The following is a 26,391-nucleotide window of genomic DNA, read 5'->3' as shown; positions in this document are numbered from 1 at the left end:
CCACAGCACTCTACTCAGGGCGACAGCTTGAGGCTGTGTCTCAAAAAAAAAAAAAAAAAGCATGGTTCAGCACCTGTGGCTCAAGTGGCTAAGGCGCCAGCCACATACACCTGAGCTGGTGGGTTCGAATCCAGCCTGGGCCTGCCAAACAACAATGATGACTACAACCAAAAAATAGCCAGGCATTGTGACAGGTGCCTATAGTCCCAGCTACTTGGGAGGCAGAGGCAGGAAAATCACTTGAGCCCAGGAGTTAGAGGTTGCTGTGAGCTGTGATGTCACTGCACTCTACTCAGGGAGAAAGCTTGAGGTTCTGTCTCAAAAAAAAAAAAAAAAAAGCAAAAGCATCCTTTCTGATTCACTCATGCAAATTAGAACTTGCTTGGTTTATTAGTGTTGCTGGAGGGCTTCATTTATTTCCTTCCACATGCATTTTACATTTTGTAATTTTTGTGTCTCTCAAAACTTTCATAATGACCTATGTATGTGCAACTGACTGCTTTTCATAGACTCTTAAAAGAAATTAATACTTAAAATATCCTTCATAAATACTTCATGTATCATGAGAGCTTGAGTATAATCTAGTATATACTATTTTATATGAGGAAATTCAGAGGTTCAGAGAGAAATAACGTGGCCAAGGCCATATTCAATAAATTAATGGCAAGAAGTTTGAAAAGCTAATCCAATATTAATGCAATGTGTTTACCACTATACATGATTGCCTAACACTTTGATTATTCAAAATTACACAAACCATATAGATTTATATTCTCCCTTAAGCCAAATTCTTGTATACTGAAAAAGAAAGTGAGAAGTGAGTCAATTCTAGGGGTGGGTTACAATTTATAATGGTTCTACAGCACACTTCCATGTGAAAAGACAGTCCTTTGGTAAAGATTCTAACTTCTACTTAAATAATCCAAATTGTGCCATAAGGCCTATAAAATACAAAGTAGTGATAGTCATAATTTAGAAACACAAATATGATGCACAGGCAAAATATAGAGGACCTCTATATAAAAAGTTCTATGATGCTACTGAAAAGCTTGAGCTAGTCCTAAATTACACAAAATACTTAAGTTTCATTTTTAAAAACCATAACATTGGCTGGGCACAGTAGCTCACACCTATAATCACAGCACTTAAGCATCAACCTTAACCTTTGGCTTTCTTTCAAAATGTATATCCTAGCTAGCTTTTCTCAACAAATGACCCACTTTTATTTACAATAAAGATTTGCTGTGCTTTGTAACTATCTTGCCCTATGAGTTTCATCATTTCTTTTGTTTTCATACACTGCTCACTTTACGTTGTGGTATTTATTTATTTTTATTTATTTTTGAGAGAGAGTCTCACTTTGTTGCCCCTGATAGAGTGCTATAGCATCATAGCTCACACCAATCTCAGACTCTTGGGCTCAAGTGATTCTCTTGCCTCAGCCTCCCAAGTAGCTTGGACTATAGGCACCCACCACAACATGTAGCTATTTTTAGAGATAAGGTCACACTCTAGCTCAGGCTGGTCTCACACTCGTGATCTCGGGCGATCTGCCCACCTGGGCCTCCCAGAGTACTAAGATTACAGGCATCAGCCACCAGACCTGGCCCAAGTTGATGCTTTCACTTGGACCCATATACAGCACGAGACTGCATTTCTGCACAAATATCATATGATTTTTTTTAAACCAAGTTCTATTACAATATTTTCCAAAATCAAATTAACTCAGAAATAGTTGGGGAGTACCTTATGCAACATTATCTAGGAAAATTTTCCCTTTGCTATACTCTAGAGATAAGATGGATTGAGAAAAAACAACCAATAAGTCTATTAACCTGCAAACTAATGAACACAAGACAATATTCTGAAGAAAAGAAACTTACATCCATCTCCCCAACTGGAAAAGTACTGCATCAAAGACTTGCAGAGTTCTTTACTTCAGCATCAAAATCTCCATTTCCTCCATCCCATATCTCTCTCATCAGTCCCACGCAAGAATGCCTTTGTGGAGCTTTTAGCCTTCTCAGTAATTTCCATCAATCTCTACAGTAGATATCCCCCAAATTCACAAACTAAACAAAACAATGAAACTGCTACTGCAAAAGAAGTTTCAAGACAAGAAACTTTGGGACACCATTCCAAATTAAGTTGCTGCCCCTTACTCCCTCCTCTACATAGAAATCATGGAGCTGTCACCTGAAGTCAGGTCATACAAATTTGAAGTGCCAAAACATGAAAAAGGTAAGAAATTATTAGTTTAATGAAACAGACAAACTCAAAATAGAACACAGATGACAGAAATTTAAATTAATAAAACCACTGTGTAACTTAGTTTGGCTATAAGTCCCCAAAGCCTCAAAATTCTGCATGGAATTTGACTCAGAAATCAAATTATAAATTGAATATATTTAATTTCTTCTTTTGAAATATATAAAATGTATGAACAGTAATGTTCCCTACAGTAATATCCATAATAACAAATATCACAAAAATCTTAGATGTCCAAAAGCATAAAACTGGTTGGTAAAATTATTCTGCTACAACCACATCCTTAAATACTATGAAAGCATTAATGATGAACAATCACATTTAATTAGATAGAAAAATGTTCATTCTATGTTATGTGAAAAAATGCAATTTACATAACAGGAGGTATAAAATAATCTGTTGTCTGTTTAAAAAAGGTCCAATCACATGATAACAGAAGATGCTCTAGAATAATATACCTTAAAATATGAAACAACTATTATCTGAATGATGAGATTAAAGGTGATTAATTTTCTTCTTCATAAAATATTCATCTTCTCGTTTTATTAAAATGCACATTAACACTCTGATAATCTGAAAAGGAAAACTACTTACATTTTAAGTAAAAAAACTTAGTAGTAATAAATCTGTACAAAGGACAGAGACACCCTAGAGTTAATTATATAAGTCCACGTAACATATAGGTATGTATACCTATATAACTAATCTAAACTTCTATCAGTACACATCCTAAGTTTTGACTTTTAAAAATCAGCACTTTTCAAAATCATAATTAAGATTTTCTTTAGCATTTCAAAGGCATTGAGGGTCATTCTAACACAACCAATACTCCGATACCATTATATAATCCATTTTTAGTTTGCTTTGTAACAGGTAAATGTTTAGTGCTATGCTGTGCCTTGCCTTTTGAGTTACTGCCAAAAAATAAAACAGGAAAAAACTAAGTCACCTGAAGTTCATAAGGAAAACTCCTACCGAATGCGATTTCTTTACCAGCTTTAAGAAGAGTTTTTATCAGTGAGGGCCCCAGAAAATGAGGGGGAAAACATCAAATAGTATTATTCAGACATTCACACAAGTGTGACTTTTCTCTCCTTCCAAGCATCTCCACTAAAATACCACATGGGAAGATGAACCATATATACACAGTCAAGTAAGAGAACAACATTAAAAATCATTTAAATTATCTAAGAGAACTTCATAATTTAATACTGAAGTAAATATGAACTTCATATTAAAGATACAACATTTAGATTTTATTCATTCAGGTTATTGTTACAGATGTGCTATGGTATGTTGAACCATCTATAAGGAATGTTAAAGACATTAAGAATCCATAAAATAGGGTAGCGCCTGTGGCTCAAAGGGGTAGGGTGCGAGCCCATATGCGGGAGGTGGTGGGTTCAAACCCAGCCCCGGCCAAAAACTGCAAAAAAAAAAAAAAAAGAATTCATAAAATTTGATTACTGGTCAGAGAAAGACAAAAATACTTACCACTAAGTCCCAATTGTTTTGTTCAAGCAATGTAATAGCTTCATCAATGTTTTCAATGCCAGTGCATGCCTGGAAACAAAGTAAATAAGCATTTTAGATATAACTTTGAAAACAGGGAGGTTAGATTTAAAGATGCATATACTATGTAATTTATGTTCAAACAGGTATATGAATTATGAATAAAGGCATATAAATGCCTAACACTTCTAAGCATTTTATACATATGGTACGAAAACTGTTAATTACAAAATAAACTGACATTGCTCTAAAATACAGGCAATAAATCAATAAAAGAAATATATTTAAATATTGAGCTTTGGGGTCCAGGATGATCTCTAATTGTCAAGAACAACTTTTATTCAAAAATTTCTGACGAACAATCATATGTGAATAAAGGAATTTAAACCCAAACATTATACTTCATACAAAAACTAACTCGAGATAAGTACAATGCTGTACCTTATGCAAAAACTAACTAAAAATAAGTAACAGGGGCGGCGCCTGTGGCTCACTGAGTAGGGTGCCAGCCCCATATACCAAGGGTGGTGGGTTCAAACCCAGCCCCAGCCAAACTGCAACAAAAAATAGCCAGATATTGTGGTGGGCGCCTGTAGTCCCAGCTACTCAGGAGGCTGAGGCAAGAGAATCACCTAAGGCCAAGAATTAGAGGTTGCTGTGAGCTATGATGTCACTGCACTCTACCCAGGGTGACAAAGTCAGACTCTGTCTCAAAAAAACTAAAATAAAATAAATAAGTAACATACCTAAAACAAAACCTGAAACTATAAAACTTCTAAATCTGTACTGTCTGATATGGTCACCACTAGACATGTGTGTCTAGTGAGTCCTTCAAATGTGGTTCAACTGAGTTTAGATGTGCTGTAAGGGTAAAATATATACCAGTTAAGACTCAGTACAAGAATTAGAGTATTGGCTCGGCGCCTATAGCTCAACCGGCTAAGGCGCCAGCCACGTACACCTAAGGTGGCGGGTTCGAATCCCCAGCCCGGACCCGCCAAACAACAATGACGGCTGCAACCAAAAAATAGCCGGGCGTTGTGGCGGGCGCCTGTGGTCCCAGCTACTTGGGAGGCGGAGGCAGGAGACTCGCTTGAGCCCAGGAGTTGGAGGTTGCTGTGAGCTGTGAGGCCATGGCACTCTACCCAGGGGGATAGCTTGAGGCTCTGTCTCCAAAAAAAAAAAAAAAAAAAAAGAATTAGAGTATTAATACCTCATTAAAAATTTTCCTTTGAACACACATTAAAATGGAAATTATGATACACAGCTTAAATAAAACATAAGATTAATTACAGCCATTTAATAAATGTACCTTTTTAACATGAATACTAAAAAACTTTTAACTACATATATAACTTACATTGTATTTCTAGTACTATTCTAGGGGCGGTGCAGAGCCAGGCTAGGGAAGCATTCAGGAGATCCTGCATGACTTCCTGCATCCATTACCAATCCTGGCTTAGATACCCTGCCCTGAGCAGTGGACTAAAAGCAAAATGCTTTCCAAATTCAAACAAAGAGACTATTGTTGTGTGCCAGGCTCAAAAAGCGGGATATGTGTTATTATGTGGCTCCTTCTGGAAAATGAATATATACTTTTAAAGTTTAAGTTATTCATATGATGGGAACAAGGCAAAAATTTCACTTCTTTAAAAAAGCATATGGGATTTGGACATCTTGCAGTCTATAGTCACCTGGGCTTCTTTCCGTCCAGTGTGAAGACCCAGAATACCCCTTTCCCCATCAGCAGATCTCTTTCTGCATAAGATGAAAGAGGGAGCGTCCACCAATCACATGAGTCCCCTCCTAACAATCATAACTCTGAGCTACTCAGGGATGACCTTTTATCCTGAACACTTAGAGAAATAACCCTAGAGAAAAAAATTTTTACATTGTATGCTTCTCCATAAAATAGCAGCATTAAGTCCCCTCACATAAAACTTTTAAGTGTTTGATTCTCATTCTCCTATCAGGGAAATCAAGTGGAACAGTAATAAGTTAAAATCCCTATCTGCCATGCCCAGAGACTCTTTGTCAGGTAGTTTATGATGAGAAGTGAGAATCTGTAGTTTAAAAAATTTTCTAACTACTTGTTTTAAGTAGAAAAAGGGGGAGTGGGGATTGGGAGGGAAAGACAAAATAAAGATTGCCGAATGTTTAAAAAAAAATTTTTTTTCTAACCGATTTTGATGTAGGCTGTCCCTCATACAATCTATTGAACTATTCTAGTACAAAAATATTTTTGATTTTGTTATTGTGCACCTGCTGTTTCCTTTGGAAGGTTGCTTCCAAACCAGTCCTCCTGATGAACTCGCCATGAAAGCCTAAACATTTAAATAGTGTCTCAATTTGAGTTTGATGGCGATTATTTGTATGACTGAGTTAATTATTCCAAATCCCTGCCTATCTACTCATCTTCACACTCCTTCTCACCACCGAAAAAAGAACAGCCAGATTAAGATTAAGTTTGCCAAATATGGCATAGAACATGGTGGGGTTAAGTAAGTACTTTCTAATATGTATGAATAAATTGAAAGCAACTCTCTGGAAAATTCTTAGCCACACCTGCAGGTACTCATGCAGAGTTGGAGTTGTTCCCCATAAGGCAGAAAACAAGGTTATCACTGTTATCTTACCACAAGTGGTTTCTAAAACATGTGAATCTTATTTTGCCTATTACAGCAAAATATTCAAAACCTATATGTGACTTCAATCCTGAACTAAGGAACTCTTTAATAACTATAGGAAACACCCATTTATGAGAAAGCAACATTAATATGCAAAATTAATAAAACAGATACAGGTAAAAAATTAACTTTTAAGCTGGGATCACCGAATTCAGCAAAATTTCTACTATTCAGTTGATGTATTTGGAGAGTATCTATGATTTTAAACATATTTTAAGTATATTTTAATATTCCACAAAAGGCACTGTCGGAATAGGCTTTAAAGATGATAGTGCCCCTAGCACTCTGGGAGGCCGAGGTGGGTAAATCACTTGCATTCATGAGTTCCAGACCAGCTCTGAGCAAGGCCTGGGCCTCTCTGAAAATAACTGAGTGCTGGGGCAGGTGCCTGTAGTCCCAGTTACCTGGGAGGCTAAAGCAAGAGAATGAATCACCTGAGCCCAGGAGTTGGAGACTGCTGTGAGCTGTGACACCATGGCACCTACCCAGGGTGACAAAGTGAGATACTGTCTCAACAACTACAAAAAAAAGATGGCAATGCCTAAAAAGCAGGAAGCAACTAAAATGTCAAGTCAATACTCTGAGCAATAATTATTAGAACCAAATAAATAAGTATACACACATATTTTTAAAAGAAACCAAGTACCATATTAAGCCCAAGTCCTAAATTAAGCACCCAAATAACAATGCCCTCAGGGGAAAAAGACTGGATGACAAAACAAAAATGGCAAATTTATACTGTAAAAAATCTACAGATGGCTGACTAGAGGCATCCTGTATTTGCCACTTCCACTAAGAGGAACTAGTGAATAAATAGTCACCTTTTGAGAACATCCAAGAACACTGCCATTCAACAGAAAAATGACAGGAAACACCTAAAACAAGGAAGGAGGTGGAAGCAAGGCAACCTGCTCAGCCAGAACTAGCTCACAGCCAGGAGAAACTTGCCAAAGTGGGAAAAGGGTAAGTAAAAGACCCCAAAAATACACAACCCCACCCCTGGCAATCCTAGAAACAAAACGGCTAATATTTCTTTGGTACTTCACATTTGGTAAGACTGGAGCCTAATTCCACACCAGCTGGTCTGGTGCCAGGATCCCTAATACAGGCCTATTGCATGAGTACACAGTAACAGCAGATGCTTGCATTGCATTCTTTCCCCAGAGAAGAGCTCCTGAACAGAGGTGGTATCTCTTTGCCCTGCATTTTGTTGGCTTAGGGGAAGAGGTGTCTTGTGTAATATGAAATGTCCGTCCTATCTTCATCAATGCATCTTTTCCTATGTGTTCCACCCAGATGCTATCTCTCCCCTAGATTCCAGAGCACTCAGGAAGGTATTTTTGTGCACAGATAATTGCTGAATCAGTATTTCTCTAAGGATAAACAGGCAGGAAATTCCTATTCTATTACCTTGCTGATGTCATTCCTGATTGTAGCTTTTGAACGCAGAAATGCAGGCACAAAAGCAGAAAGCCATCTCTGCCAGCCCTAGCCCCTCTGCTGAAGCAAATTCCAGGGAATTGAAAGCACTCAGCACTTTTTTTCTTTTTTCTTTGTTTTAAGATTAGGACATTTAAAGCACTGCATATGCAAAAGATTTCAGAAAGTCATCAAGTAAGCCTAAGGAAAGGCACAGGCTCAGAAGATACCTAAGAGTACTTAAGTTTATACCACATAAGTTTATACCACATAGTGATCTTGGCACAGAGAGAGCATGCAACAATAAAAAACAAAAGGATTCAAACATAAAATTTAAAACAGCAAACATGGGAGAAGAGAATCTGATTTTCAGATTTACCACCTTATCAGATTTAAATGTCCAGTTTTGATAACAACAAAAATATCATAAGGCATAAAAAGAAACAGGCAAGTACGGCCCATTTAAAGGAAAACAAAATAAATACAGAAATCATACTGGAGAAAGACCAGATGGGAGATATGGTAGACAAAGACTTTGAAGCAACTGTCTTAACAATATCAGAGAAAGAAATAAAGGTATGTAAAAAGTCAAGAAAACATTAAATGAACAAAATGAAAGTACCAATTTCTTTTAAAAGGTAAAAAACCTAAAAATAAAAAATTCTAGAACTGAAAAGTACAATAACTGTAAAGAAGATTTCACTATAGGGATTCAAAAACAGATTTCAACAGGCAGAAAGAAGAGTCACAGATCTTTAAGATGGGACAATTAAAATCATCAAAGAATAGAAAGAAGAAATGTTAAAGAAAAGTGAACTGAGTCTAAGCGACCTTTGGTACACTATTAAACAGACCAGCATTGCAGGATTCTCAGAAAATAGAAAGAAAGAAAGGGCAGAGAGATTATCTGAAGAAATGATCAAATCCTTCCAAAATTTGAAGAAAACACATAAATACAAACAGCCAAGAAATTCAACAAACTCAAAGTATGATGAACTCAAACAGACATACACCAAGACACAGTATGATCTAACTGTCAAATGACAGAATCTTGAAAGCGGCAAAAGAGAAGCAAATTATCAATGATAAGGATCCTCAATAAAAAATCAGCAGATTTCTATTGGAAATTCTGGAGACAAGAGGCAGTGAACTGATACATTCAAAGTGCCAAAAGGAAAGAAATATATATATCAACCAAGAATCCTGTATCTGCCAAAAACTGTCCTTCAAAAATGAATTAAGAATTAAGACATTCTCACCTATATATCTGTCTAACAAGGGCACAAGTGAACTTTCCAAGAACTAGAATATAATTGTTTTGACACAATGACTAAGCAAATGACATGAAATCTATGTGAACCAGCTTGATGAAATTATTTCAAATTGTATATGAAAACACTACACTGTACCCCATGTTTGCATTAATGTATACAGCTATCATTTAATAAAAAAAAAAAAAGATTATAAAAAAAAAAGAATTAAGACATTCTCAGAGAAATACAATCTGAGGTTGAGGCAAGAAAGTAAAAGCAGAACTAAAAGAATCTATCCTAGCCGCTCTGTGTAGGCCTCAGCCAAGCCGCAGGCGTTTCTGCTGTCTGCGTGTTTCTCCCCTGACATACGGGGCCTAGATTGTAACCTAGTAACTTCCTGGGTTTCTGTTGCCTTGGGGCAGGTGGTCCGACCAGTCTCAAGGACGAGGGCGAATCTGACCTTCCCCCTTGAGCCCAGGACCTTGAGGATGATGTCATATCTCTCTGTCTTATGACCCTCACGTGCACTCCCACCCTGAAAGGTGGATAAAAGAGAGGCAAGAGATTGAGTCAGGGGGCTCGGTTTTGGGAAACACGCTGGTGTTTCGAGTACCCCGGGCCGAATAAACCCACTTCCTCTAATCAACTGGTGCCTGGAGTCTTCTGTCTGCGTTGGTTTCCTGCTACAAGGTAATTAGAAATCACTATACCTGTCCTGCAAGAAATGCTATAAAGGAGGTCCCATAGATTGAAATGAAGGAAGCAACTCGAAACTGTATGAAAAAGATCTCAGTAAATGTAAATGCCTAAGCAATCAGAAAAGGAAGTATTATTGTAACCTCGTTTTTAACTCCATTTTTGTTTCTACATAACTTCCACTTTTTTAAAAAAACTATTAGTCTAAAAGTTAGTATTATTTTAACTTCAGTTTTTAACTCCACATTTTATTTCTTACATAATTTTTTTTTTTGTGGAGACAGAGTCTCACTTGGTCACCTGGTACAGTGCCATAGTATTATAGCTCACAGCAACCTCAAACTCTTGGGCTCAAGCAATCCTCTTGCCTCAGTCTCTCAAGTAGCTGGGACTACAGGTGCCCAACACCACACCAGCTAATTTTTTTTTTTTTTTGAGACAACGTCTTGCTCAGGCTGGGCTTGAACTCATGAACTCAAGCTATCTACTCATCTCAGCCTCCCAGAGCGCTAGGATTACAAGTAGGAGCCACCATGCCTGGCCATGAGCAACCATGCCCAGCCCTTACATAATTTTTTTAAAATAATAAATGAAAAAATGATTATTAACCACCTTTTGGGACATACAATGAACAAAACTGTAATTTTGGAAATGTAATTAATGAAAGGGGATGAAGATCAAGCTATATAGGTTAGGAACCATTTCTGTATTTAGTCCAATTTACATTGACATCAATTCAAATCATATAATTTTAAATGTAACCCTATGGCAACACAAAGATAATAGCTAAAGAATATACAATAAAGGAAATTAAATGTTTCATTATAAAAATAAATTTCAAAATACAAAAGAAGACAGTAATGCAAAAAATGAGGGACAAAAAAGCCACAAGGCAAACAAAAACAAATAGCAAAATGAAAGGACTATGTCCCTATTGGTAATTATTTTAAATGCAAAATGAAATCTCAGTCAAGAGATTTACTTTAAATGCAAAGATACAAATAAAAAGATGCAAAAAAAAAGAATAGTCCATGGAAATTGTAACCAAAAGAGAGCAGGGCTGAGGATGCTAATATCAGAGAAAATAGACTTTAAAACAAAAAAAAATTACAACAAAGAAGAAAATTATGTAGTATAATAATAAAAGGCTCAGTACAACAAGATACAATGATTACAAACATTTACCCACCTAATGACAAACCATCAAGCAATAAATGATAGAACTGAAGAGAGAAATAGACAATTGTACAATATACCTGTAGACTTAAATACCCTACTCTGAATAATATAACAGAACCCAATAGGACATGAGAAAGGACATAAAGGACATGCACAACACACCAAACCAAATAGATCTAACAGGCAAACAGAACATGCTATCCTCAAACAACATAATTATGTTCTTCTCAGGTGCACATGAAACATTCTCCAGGATAAACCATTTCTTTGCTATAAATTATAACTTAGTAGATTTTAAAAACAGAGATAACCACAGCAGGACATGAGAAATCAATAATATATGGAAAACTAGAAAATTCACTAATTCGTTGAAATTAAATAACACATTCTTGTACAACCAATGGATCAAGAGGAAATCACAAAGAAATTAAAATATACTTAGGAATAAAAAGAAAGACAGAACATAACAAAATTTATGAAGTACAGTGAAAGCAGTGCTGGGGGAAATTTATATTAATAAACACATTAAAAAGAAGATAAATCTCAAATGAACAACTCTATTAGTAAAGAAACTACAGAAAGAACAAACTAAACCCAAATTGAGCAGAAGAAAGAAAACAGTAAAGATTAGAACAGAGATAAATGAAATAGAAAACAGAAAAATAGGTAACAAGCAACAAAACCAAAAGTTGATGCTTTGAAAAGATCAATAAAATTGCAAAGCTTTAACTATACTAAGAAAAATGAGAGATGTCAAATGGCTTTTTGCACTCCCATGTTCACTACAGAATTATTCACAATAGCTAAGATTTAGAGGCACTTAAATGTCTATCAATGCATGAATAAAGAAAATACGGTATACATATAAAATGGAATACAATTCAGTCTCAGAAGAGAAAATTCTCTCATTGGCAAAAACACAGATAACCCTGGAGGACCTTATGCCAAGTGGAATAAGCCAAGCACAGAAAGATAAGTATCATATAACCTCCTCATATGTGAGACCTAAAAAAGTTGAACTCAGTTCAGTGCAGGTAGCTCAGTGAGTAGGGCGCTGGCCACATACACCCAGGCTAGTGGGTTCGAACCCAGCCCAGGCCTGCTAAACAACGACGACTGCAACCAAAAAAATAGCCATGTGTTGTGGCGGGCATCTGTAGTCCCAGCTACTTGGGAGGCTGAGGCAAGAGAATCACTCAAACCCAAGAGTTAGAGGTTGCTGTGAGCTGTGACGCCACAGCACTCTACCAAAGGCAACATAGTAAGAATGTCTCAAAATTAATTAATCAATCGATTGATTAAAAAGTTGAACTCATGAAGAAGAACAGAAACAAAAAATAGATAGTAGTATAATGGTTACCAGAGGTTAGGGGTAGGGATCAAGGAGGAAATGAAGAGTTGTTAAAAGGAACAAAGTTTCATATAGGAGGAGTAAGTTTTGACTTCTTTTGCATAGAAGAGTGACTATAGAAATAGTATATTTCAAAATAAGTAGAGAAAAACTTCCAAATTTCTCATCAGAAAAAATAAGCGGCTCGGCGCCTATAGCTCAACCGGCTAAGGCGCCAGCCACGTACACCTAAGGTGGCGGGTTCGAATCCCCAGCCCGGACCCGCCAAACAACAATGACGGCTGCAACCAAAAAATAGCCGGGCGTTGTGGCAGGCGCCTGTGGTCCCAGCTACTTGGGAGGCGGAGGCAGGAGACTCGCTTGAGCCCAGGAGTTGGAGGTTGCTGTGAGCTGTAATGCCACGGCACTCTACCCAGGGGGACAGCTTGAGGCTCTGTCTCAAAAAAAAAAAAAAAAGAAAAGAAAAAATAAGCAAGGCAAACTATGTTAGTTGGTTCGATTTCATCATTTCACATTGTTAACATGTTACATATCACATTGTTTACATTGATAATCACATTATACCCCATAAATACATACTACTATGATTTCTTAATTTAAAAAGTATTCATATTAAAATAATACTTTAAAAATTCCTTTAAGGAAGAAAAGATTCAAATTACATCAGAAAGAAAAGGAGAGATATTATTACTGGTTCTATAGAAATAAAAAGGATTACAAGAGAATTGGAAACAATTATATGACAACTAAACTGGATAATCCAGATGAAATGGACAAATTGTTAGAAATACAAAATCTAGAAGACTGAATAACAAAGAAATAGAACATGTGAATAGACTTAATCAGTAACAAAAAAGATCTCTCAACAACAACAAAAAAGCCCTGGATCTGATGGTTTGACTGATGAATTCTACATTTAGAATGCACCATACATTTAGAGGAGAACTAACACTGATAATTTACAGACTTTTCCAAAAATTTAAGAGGAAGGAAAACTCATTCTATGCAGCCAGCATTGTCCTGATATCAATGCCAGACAAAAACCATACAAAAAAACTACAGATCAATTATCTCTTATGCATGTTGATAAAACTTATAGCAATGAAATAAAATACTAGCAAAGCAAATTCAGCAAACAAAACACTAAACAAACCAAATTCAGCTGCACAGCACGTTAAAAGGATGATATGATGTATGTCATGATCAAGTGGTATTTATTCCTGGAATGCAAGGATAGGTCAATATACAAAAGTGATAAATGTAATAAATCACACTAAATCATTTACTAGGAGTAAAAGGAAAATACTTCAGCATAATTAATGCCAAATATGAAACCCACAAAAAACATCTTTTTCAATGGTCAAAGACTGAAAGTTTTTCCTCTATGATCAGAAATGAGACAAAGATACCCACTTTTATCACTTTTATTTAACACAATACTGGAAGTTCTAGCCAAAGGAACCAGGCAAGAAAAAATAATAAGCATCCAATTGCAAAGAAAATAAAATTATCTCTGTACATAGATGATTTGATTTTATATGTACAAACTCTAAAGAGTTCACAGACAAAAAAGAAAAAAACTGTTAAACAAACAAATCCAGCAAAGTTCCAAAATACTAAATCAACATACAAAAATCAGTTGCATTTCTATCTACTAACAATGAGCATATCAAGAAAGAAATTAAGGGGCAGTGCCTGTGGCTCAAAGGAGTAGGGCGCTGGACCCATATGCCGGAGGTGGCAGGTGCAAACCCAGCCCCAGCCAAAAACTTCAAAAAAAAAAAAAAAAAAGAAATTAAGAAATTAAGAAAACATTTCTCCAGTAAAGGTAAATAAATAAATGACCAATGATCATATGAAATGTTGCTGAACATCACAAACAATTACGGAAAAGGAAATGAAAACCACAATCAGATATCACTTCATATCCATTACTATGGCTATTATTAAAAAGAGAAAAACAGAAAATAAGTATGGGTGAGGATACAGAGAAACTGGAACCCTTGTGCACTGCTGGTAGGAATATAAAATAGTATGACTGCTATGGAAAATAGTATTGCAGTTCCTAAAAAAAATTGAAAATGTATGTTTCAACAGCAATTCCACTTCTGGCTATATACGCAAAAGAATTAAAAGCAAGGTCTTGAGGAATTACTTGTACACCAATGTTCATAAAAGCATTACTCACAATAGCTAACATATGGAAGTAACCCAGTTATTTGTCAATGGATGAGCAGATAAGCAAAATGTGATAGACATATACAATGGAATACTACTCATTCTTAAAAATGAAGCAAATTCTGACATAGGCTACAACATGGATAAGCCTTAAGGACTATGTGCTAAGTGAAATAAGCTAGTCACAAAAAGACAAATACTATATGATTCTACTAATATGAGGTACCTAAAGTAGTGAAAATCAGAGACAGAAAGTAGAATGGTGGTTGGCAGGGGATAGGAGAAGGAGAATGAGGAATCTGTGTTTAATAGGTATTGTTTCAATTTTACAAGATTAAAAAAAAAGAGAGAGTTGTTGAAATGGATGATGCAGAGGGTTCCACAACAGTATCACTGTATCTGTATACTTTATATCACTGTATGTGTATACTTACAAATAGTTAAAATGGTGACTATTACTTAGTAAATTACTTTCCTACATACCAGCAATAAACAAGTGGAATTTCAAAATAAAAACACAACACTATTTACATTAGCGCCAATAAAAAATATATATATTTGGGAATAAATCTAGCAAAGCATGTGCAAGATCTACATAAGGAAAACTACAAAACTCTAATAAATGAAAGATATAAATAGAGGGATATATTCCATATTCACAAACATGAAGACACAATATCGTTAGGATATCAATTCTTTGTAATTCCTCATATCACTACCCCTTCTGAGGAACTTTTACCACTTATGTGTGTGTATGCATGTGTTTCTCTTCTCACAACTTGAACATCCTGGGGAAACACAGACCATGCTGTATGTATATTCTTTTTCCTATATTAAATAAATGGCGTCACAGCTCACAACCACTTCAAACTCTTGGGCTTAAGCGATTCTCTTGCTTCAGCCTCCCAAGTACCTGGGACTACAGGCACCCACCACAATATCCGGATTTTTTTTTTTTTGCAGTTATCATTGTTTAGCAAGCCTGGGCCGGATTCAAACCTGCCAGCCTCAGTATATATGGCCAACACCCTAACCTCTGAGCAATGGGCACCGAGCCTTCTCCCAGTATATTTTCCAGTGACACTGGGCTTAGATATATGACTTTATCCATTTCTAATCACATATGATCAGAAGTGGTATTATGACAATCTTAAACGTAGGTCTTTGGAGTTGTCACGAGCATCTGCTTGCAGTCTTAAATTTGTGTCACCATAAGATCTTTCCTTTGATTTACCTGTGACCTCATCAGAGGATACAAAATAAATATACAGTGAACATACCAGAACCCAACTTGCTTAGGAGCCAAGTCTAACCAGATCTGCAACTCCAAACAGAGTAAATAGATCAGATAATTCTTAGCAAATGTCTGAATAAGAGTAACTTTTTTCATGCACTTAGCTATGGGGCTGCTTGCTTCACAGAAATGGCATTAGTTTCAAGTGAAATACTATGGCCTGGAATTTGCATTAAAAAAATACTCCAGCTAAGCATAGTGACATACACCTGTAATAACATTACTTGGTAGTAGAAAGCAAGAGGATCGCTTAAGCCCAGAAATTCAATGCAGCACTGTGCTATGATCACACTTGTGAATAGTGACTGCACTCCAACTTGGGCAACAGAGCAAGACTAGGCCTCTCTTTAAAAAAAAAAAAAAAAAAGCCTAGGAATACTGTTATGAAAAGAAATGAGCTAATATCTATAATAGAGGTAAGTATATGAGACAGATATACATATATAGATATAACTATACATGTATATATAAGCTTATTCTACATTCTATAATGACAAAAATTCCAAAACATATCCTCAAATGAAAATAAAAAAGTACAGAAGTTTGTATGATCTGCTACCATTTATTTTAGATTCATAAGAATATGAAAATACAGACACATCTATTTCTTTTAACAAAGGAAAAAGACAGTTTTTTCAATGTTTCCTATAGGAAGAAGAGAATACAACATTCTTCAGAATAGATCATACGGAACTTTAATAAATAAACTTAAAAATGTTGCTTTACTGTCTTCTGGCTTACATTGTTTATGATTAGAACTCTTCTGTTAGTCTTATTTTTGTTAGTTTGTATATATACATTTTTCCCCTCTGGCAACTCTTATATTTTTCTCTTTTCACTAGTTTTAGGCAATTCGATTATATGCTTTATAATTTTGCTCATTTCTTATATTGGGGGTTCATGACTTCTTTGATATATTAGTTTATAGTCTTCCTCAAATTTGGAAAATTTTGGCAATTATTTCTACAAATACTTTTTGTCTTCTCTCCAAACCCACCGCTGCTTCCAATTATATGTTTTCTAGATGACTTTAAGTATTCCCACACATCAATGCTCCTCTTATGATCTTTTCCCCTTTTGTTTTACATCATTCTATTCCTATGTTTTCAGGTTCACTAATCTTTTCCTCTGCTGTTAATCTAACTTATTGTATTAAAACATTATGCTATTTATCTAAAGATTTTTCATTTAGGACTATTTCACATATTGCATGTCTTTCTTCAACACAGTCATAAAAAAAACATTTCTACCATTTTACACATATAAGATATAGTTACAACTTGTAATTATCCTTCTCTACTAATCACCTATGTCATTTCTATGTCTGTTTCTACTGATGATTTTTCTCAAGATTATAGGTCCTATTTTCCTGCTTCTTGCATGTGTGGTAATTTTTTACTGGGTCTAAATACTGCAAACATTTTCCTTGTTGTGTGTTAAATATTTCTGTATTCCTTTAAATATTCTTGAGCTATGTTCTGAGATGCTTGGAAGTAACTGATCTTTTTCAGGCTTCTTTTTACATTTTGTTAAGCATCACAAGAGAAGCCTTTAATAGTAGAGCTATTTTCCCCCTACTACTAAGGCAATATCCTCCTGAGTACTCTGGGATGCCCCATTTATTTATTCAAGATGCCCCATTTATTATAAAGGATTTTCATTTGGTTAGTGAGAATATGAAATAGTCTACGCTTTGTGTGAGTTCTGTAGATGTTTTACTTCATAAACATTTTCCATTTGTTCTTTCTTCCTTTTTGTAAATAGCTCCAGCGTATCTCAAAGAATTTTAATCATCTTAGAAACACCTGGAAAAAATAGGTTCCATGGCGAATAAGCTGGGAAATTCTGTATACAATATCCAACTCTTAGAAATTTATATGACATTTTAGCATATTAAAGTCCCAAAGAAATACTTCAGAAAAGAAATTCTTTCAACTTTTTCAATCTGAAGTTTTCTAAACTAACTTATTGAAGACCAAAGGCTTCATTTCATATAAAATATATTCCATCTCGCAACCTTGGGAAACACTAATAATTTTTCTTTTTCACTTTTCACTGCTTTCAATTTTGTTTCTCTTAAATTAGCCTAACCTTTGGCGAGATTAAGAGGGTTTTTTCTTCTTCTTTGTGATTCTCTGTGTTAAGAGTTATGATGGATGGATGAATAGATGGATGAAGCAATTTTGAGTACGGCACAGCAAAAATGGCACAGACTCTGAAGACTGGAGTCTGAATTTTCGAACTTCATAATTCAGAGCAAATTACCTCATCTCTCAAAGCATTATCTACAAAGAAAAATAATACCTTCGAGGTTATTAAAATTAAATGAGATAAATTTAGCAGCAAGTTCATAACAGACGCTCAATAAGTACCCTTCTCATTTTCCCCTTTACCTGTTTGTTAAATATAAAGGTTTTCATTATAACTTGTCTGTTTTTATAAATAATCATTATGCACAAATATATGATATATCCTCAAGAGAAGAATTTACTTACTTTTATGTTTCACTTAGTAAATTCTATTTATGTGTTTATATATGTATAGTTTGTTTAACTATAACTATATATACTTCCAACAGATTTAAAATCACTTCCCCTATATACTGCTACAGTTTAAAGATTGGATCTCGCTGTGACATAATTGTTTAAAACACTAAAAGACCAGTACATAGGAAAATATAGGATGACTGTCTGTTTGCTTTGGTTGTCTCTCTCCTTAGCTGTACAGAAGCCATTCAGTTTAATTAAGTCCCATTTGTTTATTTTTGCTGCTATTGCAACTGCTAATGAAGTCTTTTTCATAAAGTCTTTTCCTAAGCCGATACCTTCAAGTGTTTTCCCCCCACTTTCTTCAAGGATTTTTATTGTTTCAAGTCTTAGATTTCGATCTTTCATATATCTTGAATCAAAAGGTACGGGTCCAGTTTCAGTCTTTTACACGTGGTTATCCAGTTCTCCCAGCACCATTTACTGAATAAGGATTCTTTCCCCCAGTGTATGCTCTTGTTTGGTTTACTGAAGTTTAAGTGGCTGTAAGATATTAGCTTCATCTCATGGTTTTCTATTCGGTTCTAGGTGTCTGTGTCTCTATTTTTGTGCCAATACCATGCTGTTTTGATCACCATGGCCTTGTAGTAGGCTGATGCTCCCAGCTTTGTTTTTATTACTAAGAATTACTTTAGCTATCTGGGTTTTTTTCTGGTTCCATACAAAACAAAGAATTAGTTTTTCCAAGCCTTGAAAGTATGATGATGGTATTTTAATGGGGATTGCATTGAATCTGTACATTGCTTTGGTAAGTAGAGACTTTTGAACGATGTTGATTCTTTCCCAGCCATGAGCATGGTATGTTCTTCTATTTGGTAAAACCTTCTGCTATTTCTTTTCTTAGGGTTTCGTCAACAATCAAAACAAATAGACAAATGGGAAAAAATATTTGCATGTTATGAATTGGACAAAAGATTGATAACTAGGATCTACAGAGAACTCAAACTAAGCAACATAAAAAGAGCTAATAATCCCTTATATCAATGGCCAACAGAGATGAATAGAACCTTCTCTAAAAAAGACAGACAAATGGCTAACAAACACATGAAAAAAATGCTCATCACCCCTAATCATCAGAAAAATGCAAATCAAAACCACCCTGATATGCTTGCTTCAGCAGCACATATATTAAAATTGGAACAATACAGCGAAGATTAGCATGGCCCCTGCACAAAACTAACCTGAGATATCACCTAACCCCTGTGAGAATGGCCCACAGCACAAAATCTCAAAACTATCAATGTTGGCATGGATGTGGAGAGAAGGGAACATTTTTATATTGCTGGTAGGACTGTAAATTAATACAATCTTTATGGAAGGAAGTATGGAGAATCCTCAAAGAACTCAAACTAGACCTCTCATTTGATCCTGCAATCCCATTACTCGGCATCTACTCAGAGGAAAAATATCCTTTCACCGTAAGAACACTTGCACTACCAGGAGTCCTCAAACTACGGCCCACGCAGGCCACATGCAGCCTGCTGTGGACATTTATCCGGCCTGCCAGGTGTTTTTGCAACCGCTGCCTGTCCTGCTTAGCAGCCAACTGGTCCCGGGCCCCCAGTCCAGCCCTCCAGCGGTCTGAGGGACAGTGAACTAGTCCCCTGTTTAAAAAGTTTGAGGACCCCTGTACTAGACTGTTTATCACAGCTCAATTTACAATCACCAAAATGTGAAACAGCCTAAATGCCCACCAATCCAGGAATATATTAACAAGCTGTGGTATATGTATACCATGGAATATTATTCAGCCACTAAAAAAGATGGAGACTATACATCTTTTGTACTAACTTGGATGGAGGTGGAACACACTCTTCTTAGTAAAGCATTACAAGAGTAGAGAACCAAGAATCTAGTGTACTCAATTTTGATATGAGGACAATTGATGCTAGTATAAGGTGGGGGGGGTGGAGGGATGGGGAGTGGAGAGAGGGAAGGAGGGAGGGGATGGAGGGTCATGGTATATGGCACACCTCTTGGGGGAGGAGCACATTTATAAGAGGGACTTTGCTTGATAAACACAATTAGTGTAACCTGGATTTTTCTACCCTTAATGAATCCCTAACAATTAAAAAAAAAAAATGGGAGTATTCAGAATATACTGTATATTTCTTTCATTTATAACATCTGTATGAAAACAATCTGAATCTGTATTCTTCTAATCTAGGACTTATTTTCACCTAAAAAATAAAAAATAAAAACTTGGCTCAGCACCTGTGGCTCAAATGGCTAAGGCGCCAGCCACATACACCTGAGCTGGTAGGTTCGAATCCAGCCTGGGCCCACCAAACAACAATGACTGCTGCAACCAAAAAACAGCCGGGTGTTGTGGCAGGCACCTGTAGTACCAGCTACTTGGGAGGCAGAGGCAGGAGAATCGCTTGAGCCCAGGAGTTGGAGGTTGCTGTGAGCTGTGATGCCATGGCACTGACAGATTAAGGTTCTGTCTCAAAAAAAAAAAAAAAAAAAAAGCCCTGCTTAAAAAGATTAGAATTCTACCTGCAGGGCTAAGATTTACTATTTTCAGAAAAAGGCAATAGAAATCACAGAAAAAGACAGGAGGGCCCCTGAAGGGGATGAGAGAATAGAAAATAAATAACAAAAGATCAATTATTTCAATTCAAACCTGTTTTATTATAAATAATACATCAGCTTTCCCACAACACATTTGTGTCTCATTAAACCAATTGTTACAGTTAACAATCACATGGTTTATAACCGCTATAGGCAGAGCATTTGTAAGTGCTCTTCAAGCAGACTTACACATTGTAAACTGTAACATTTCTAGATAGCTTTGATTAATGAAATTTCAAAGTGCCTAACTTCATTAGGAAATACTGAATTTCCAAAGAGTATAAGATAATTTGTTACTGCATCACTCTCAAAGTTCCTGATTAATCCCACCAATACAACTATTTCAGACTATGTCACAAATAGAAGCAGATAGTCGATTACTTTATCATGAACAAGATTGTTCTATAATTATAAAGGTAAAAGTACTTTCAAGGTTTTAAAAAAATTATTCCAGAAATTCTAATTGCTTTTAATAGAATCTTTAATCCTGTGCTATCTAATATGGCAGCCAATAGCCACATGTGCTTATTGAGTATCTGAAATATATCTAATAAGAACTAAAGGCTGGGTGGGGTGCGGTGGCTCACGCCAGTAATCCTAGCCCTCTGGGAGGCTGAGTTGGGTGAACTGCCTGAGCTCACCAGTTTGAGACTAGCCTGAGCAAGAGTGAGACCCTGTCTCTAAAACTGGTTGGGCACTGTAGCAGGTGCCTGTAGTCCTCTCTACTCGGGAGGCTGAGGCAAGAGAATAGCTTGAGCACAAGAGTTTGAGGTTGCTATGAGCTATGATGCCACAGCACTCTACCAGGGGTGACAAAGTGAAACTCTGTGTCAAAAAAATCAAAAGAAAGAAAAAAAGAAGACATACAATTAAATATAAAACATACACTAGATTTCTTAAAAATCAAAGAAAACATTTTGGTAACAATTTTTATGTTGATTACATGTTAAAATGATAACACTTTGGATACACTAGGTTAAATCAAATACATTACTAAAGTTAATTCCTAGGCCTGGAGCGGTGGCTCATGCCTATAATCCTAGAGCTTTGGGAGGCCAAGGCAGGTGAACTGCTGAAACACTAGCCGGGCGTTGTGGTAGGTACCTGTAGTCCCAACTACTTGGGAGGCTAAGGCAAGAGATCACTTGAGCCCAAGAGTTTGAGGTTACTGTGAGTTATGATGCCATAGCACTCAGTTACTGAATGTGACTAGTGAGACTCTGTCACAAAAAAATAACATAACATAACATAAAAATAAAGTTAATTCATCTGCTCTTACTTTTCTATAATATGGCTCTAGAAAATTATAAATCACATATGTGGCTCACAATCTATTTCTATTCCTCAAGACTGCTTTAAACTCATTTCCCTTCATGGAAAATCAAACAAAGAATATATGGTTGGCCCTCAATATCTGTGGGGGATTGGCTTCAGTAATCCTCCTCAGATAATAAAACCCAAAGACACTCAATGTCTTAGTTAGTACTTGCATATAAAATACACACATTCTCCTTTATACCTTACCTCACCAGTAGATCACTTATCATACCAATATAATGTAAATGCTATGTCAATAGTTGTTAATACTACTGACTTTTTATTTGTATTATTTTTATTGTCGTATTATGATTTTGTATTTCTTCCAAATATTTTCAATCCGTTCAATGAATCTGGGGATACAGAACCCAAGAATCTAGAGGGCCAACTAATATAAATCCCACACTAAATCATTTGTGTTAGGAGTTCCAGTCAAATCACAGTTATTCAACTAAATTATACTTTGAGAATTACTTCTTGTTCTCCTCTCTATTACTCTCCAATGATATTGGGGCCTTTGTCACACTGTAATTTTGTTTACATACTATTTTCTATCTCCTCGACTAGATCCTGATCTCCTGAAACATAGGAACCCCATCTTTTTATCCCAAGTACACAGCACAGACAAAATTCGTTCAAACTACTAATGTATCTTCAAACTACTCCCATCTTTACTCAAGATATGACTCCCTATATTTATCACTTTCTCTGCCAATCAAGACAGCTCATGAGTAAAGCTTTCCCAAACCACCCCTAGTCTCCAACCTCTGAAAGACTTAATCTGTGTTTTCTTGGGACTGCATCATGTGTATCTATCTCAAAGTTCTTGAGACACATAAATTATAATGATGAGCACACTATATCCTTCTATACTGTCTCCTCAAGATAGTAATGGTATCTTGTTCATTTTTGTAGCTCCATCACCCAAAATTATATCTAGTGTAACTAATGGTAGTAAATGCTTTTTTTTTTTTTTTTTTTTGAGATAAGGACTCAAGCTGTTGCCCTGGGTAGAGTGTCGTGGCATCATAGCTCACATCAACCTCAAACTTTTGGGCTTAAGCAATTCTCTTGCCTCAGCCTCCCAAGTAGCTGGGACTATAGGCGCCTGCCACAACACCCAGCTATTTTTCTGTTGTTGTTGCAGTTGCCGTTGTCTTTTCACGGTCCGGGGCTGGGTTCAGACCCATCAGCCTGGGTGTATGTGGCCAGCACCCTACCCACTAAGCTACGGGCACTGCCTGAATGCTTTTCAAAGGAACTAAATGATGCTTCTTTAGTATATGCATAAATCAAATCACCATGCATGCACTAGCAAAAGTTCTGGTTTTATAACAAGAAAAATTGCTGGAACATTTAGGCACCTAATAAAAACTCCAATAAATACAGAAGACACTATGTATAGCAGAGAATTTAAAAGGAAGAGAAAGAGAAAAAAGGAGTACATTTACTAACCAACCATGCAGTGATCCTATAATACGAAGTCAGACAATTAAGTTTGCAAACTCATCCTAGAAAACATGCTACATACCCTCATGACTGAGTATCACTATGGTCACCTTCGATGTACTTCCCCCCTTGGGAAGCTCGGAACCAATGCCAGCACCTAGCCCACCCCTCGAAGCAATTTTGGAATGCTCTTTCTGGAATGTCCTTCAGAGCTCTCATCATAAGAGGGCCAACATTTAAGTTTACAAACTTGCCCCCATGTGCTTACATTAGTAGCACTGTACAAACAACTCAATAAAGTTTCATAACCTTGGTTAGTGCCTCACAGTGTGTTCGTGTTGACGTTTAGCAATGTCTTACTAAGTGGCGTTCATTACTGTAGCTGCATGTTTTTGTGTGCCCTACGACAACATCTCTGATGGTCATTCCAGAAAACGAGTTCTAAAATTGCTCAAAGGGTGGACTGAGTACTGGTATCAGTGCCTAGCTTCCCAAGGTGAGCACTTTGAAGGTGACCATAGTGACAAGCAGCAATGAGGTCTTGTAATACTTTTTCTAAAATGAGTTCACCAACCTAACTGACCTTGTATACCTCTGGTGACAAGTAAAGTAGCAGCAAAACATAACATCAAAACCAGGAATTCTCCCTGGTTCCCTGGAACAAGGATTAATTAAGGAAGTGCCTCTTTTTTCTTTTTTTTGAGACAGAGTCTCACTTTGTCACCCTCAGTACAGTGCTGTGGTATCACAGCTCACAGCAACCTCAAACTCTTGGGCTCAAGTGATCTTTCTGTCTCAGCCTCCCAAGTAGCTGGGACTACAGGCACTTGCCACGACGCCCAGCTATGTTTTTAAAGATAGGGTCTTGCTCTTGTTCAGGCTGGTCCAGAACTCGTGAGCTCAGACAACCTACCCACCTCACTCTCCTAGAGTGTTAGGATTACAGGCCTGAGCCACCGTGCCAGGCCCTGAGCCTCTATTCTTTATAGTCTCTTATTCAATTGGCTTCCAGCTTGTTCTCTCTGCAGGTTATAGATATAAGCTACCTCTTCAAAGTTCTTCCATTGGAACCTCCCAAAACTACCTGTTGATGAAAACTTCATAAAAATTCTGATTAAGTATGGCACTCTCAAAAAATTAAAATTAGAAGCTCCCACCCAATACAATGTAGGGGTAATATGGCATACCTCCTAAGTGAAGGACTCAAATACAACTTGGACTTTTCCTAACAAACACAAATGATATAACCTAATCATAAATATCCTTATATTAATCTGAAATAAAAAAATTATTAGAATTACCATGATCAGCAATTCCACTTCTGGTTATATATTCAAAGAATTGAAAACAAGGACTCAAATATATTTGTACACCAATGTTCAAAGCAGCACTGTTTACAACAGCCAAAAGGGAGAAACAAGTTAAATGTTCATCAACAGATGAATGTTTATAGAAAATACGATATGTACATACAACTGAACAGAATTCAACCTTAAAAAGGTAGAGAACTCTGACTTACACCACAGTGTAAATGAACCTTAAAGACAAGTAAAATATACAGACACAAAAAGACAAATACTATCTGATTCCACTTTTATGAGGTACTAGAGTCAAAAAATAGAAAAGCATCCACGCAGGGGTGGAGAACCTGCAGGGTGGAAAACCTCAGAGCCACATATGGCCTTCCCTTTATCAAAAGGCATTCTATAAAATTTGTATTTGGTCAAAGGACTGCACTCAAGGATACGGAGGGCCACAGTTTCCCCAAACCTTCCTTAGTTTAGGAAGATCAAAAAGTTCTGGAGGTGGATAGTAGGTCAACAATATAAATGTAATTAATGCCACAGAACTGTATACAAGCAGTCCCCAGGTTATGGATGAGATACACTCCAGAGACTATCTTTAGGTCAGATTTGCAGGTAACTTGGATGCCTGATAAACAGTTAATATACATAGCACAATAATAATAATAATGACAATAACACTATAATGGCTCATATATACTAATAATAATAGAGTAATACTGTAATAATAATAATACTCCCATACTGTAGTAGTAAGTTACAGAAACTGTTGTGCTCTTTATTTTAATTCAAACGAACATAAAAGCAAACTCATACAAAATGTTTAGATAGGACACAGAGAAATTTCAAAAAAGAATATTAAGGGTTAATATTCACCTCAGCTTGCATCAATGCTAGACAATAGGAATGTTATGCTAACCAAATCAATAACCTTTCCATTTCAATAATCTACTACGCTGCTTGATAATAACTGATGTTTTCATTGAAGCACTGCCTTTCACATGTTCCATTATTCTTACTTTATAATTGTGCTGACAGCCAAGTCACTGAAGCCTAATGCTTTCCCAATGAATGATGGCATCTGGCCTTTCTCCAAACAATTATTTCTTCTTTCATTTCCATTATAATCACTTTTCTCTTCACTGCCAGTTCCCCTGGGCTTGTGGAAGACTTTACTTTGGAGGCATGGTCATAAAGGTGGACATAAACTCACAAAGTCAAATTAAAAGATTTAAATGAAAATGATACTGGTAAAAGCCACCATACAAACAATGAGACTGGCCACTAACAAAGATTCTGTGCCAATGTACCCTTTATGCCATACACTTACATGCATACAAGAAACTAGTTCTCAAAATATTAAA

The 26,391-nt window shown here is 36.3% G+C and overlaps 1 protein-coding gene and 1 pseudogene across 2 annotated transcripts in view; one reads left to right on the top strand and one right to left on the bottom strand.

Annotated features, from left to right (window-relative positions):
- The window catches only part of FAF1 (Fas associated factor 1), a 435,975-nt gene that overhangs the window by 377,869 nt on the left and 31,715 nt on the right, over positions 1-26,391 (bottom strand). Inside the window, exon 2 of one of the 2 annotated variants that reach the window (XM_003799928.3) lies at positions 3,763-3,831. In XM_003799928.3, coding sequence (XP_003799976.1) covers positions 3,763-3,831 — 69 coding nt within the window. Of the gene's footprint in view, positions 1-3,762; positions 3,832-26,391 lie in introns of those variants that run through there. The other variant, XM_023519165.1, reaches the window with a different exon arrangement.
- On the top strand, positions 19,492-19,586 carry LOC111728465 (annotated as a pseudogene).

The sequence above is a fragment of the Otolemur garnettii genome, unplaced genomic scaffold (genome assembly GCF_000181295.1).
Source record: "Otolemur garnettii isolate 467f Iridium unplaced genomic scaffold, OtoGar3 scaffold00159, whole genome shotgun sequence".
Taxonomy (NCBI): Eukaryota; Metazoa; Chordata; class Mammalia; order Primates; family Galagidae; genus Otolemur; species Otolemur garnettii.
This window is presented reverse-complemented; position numbering and strand designations above follow the sequence as displayed.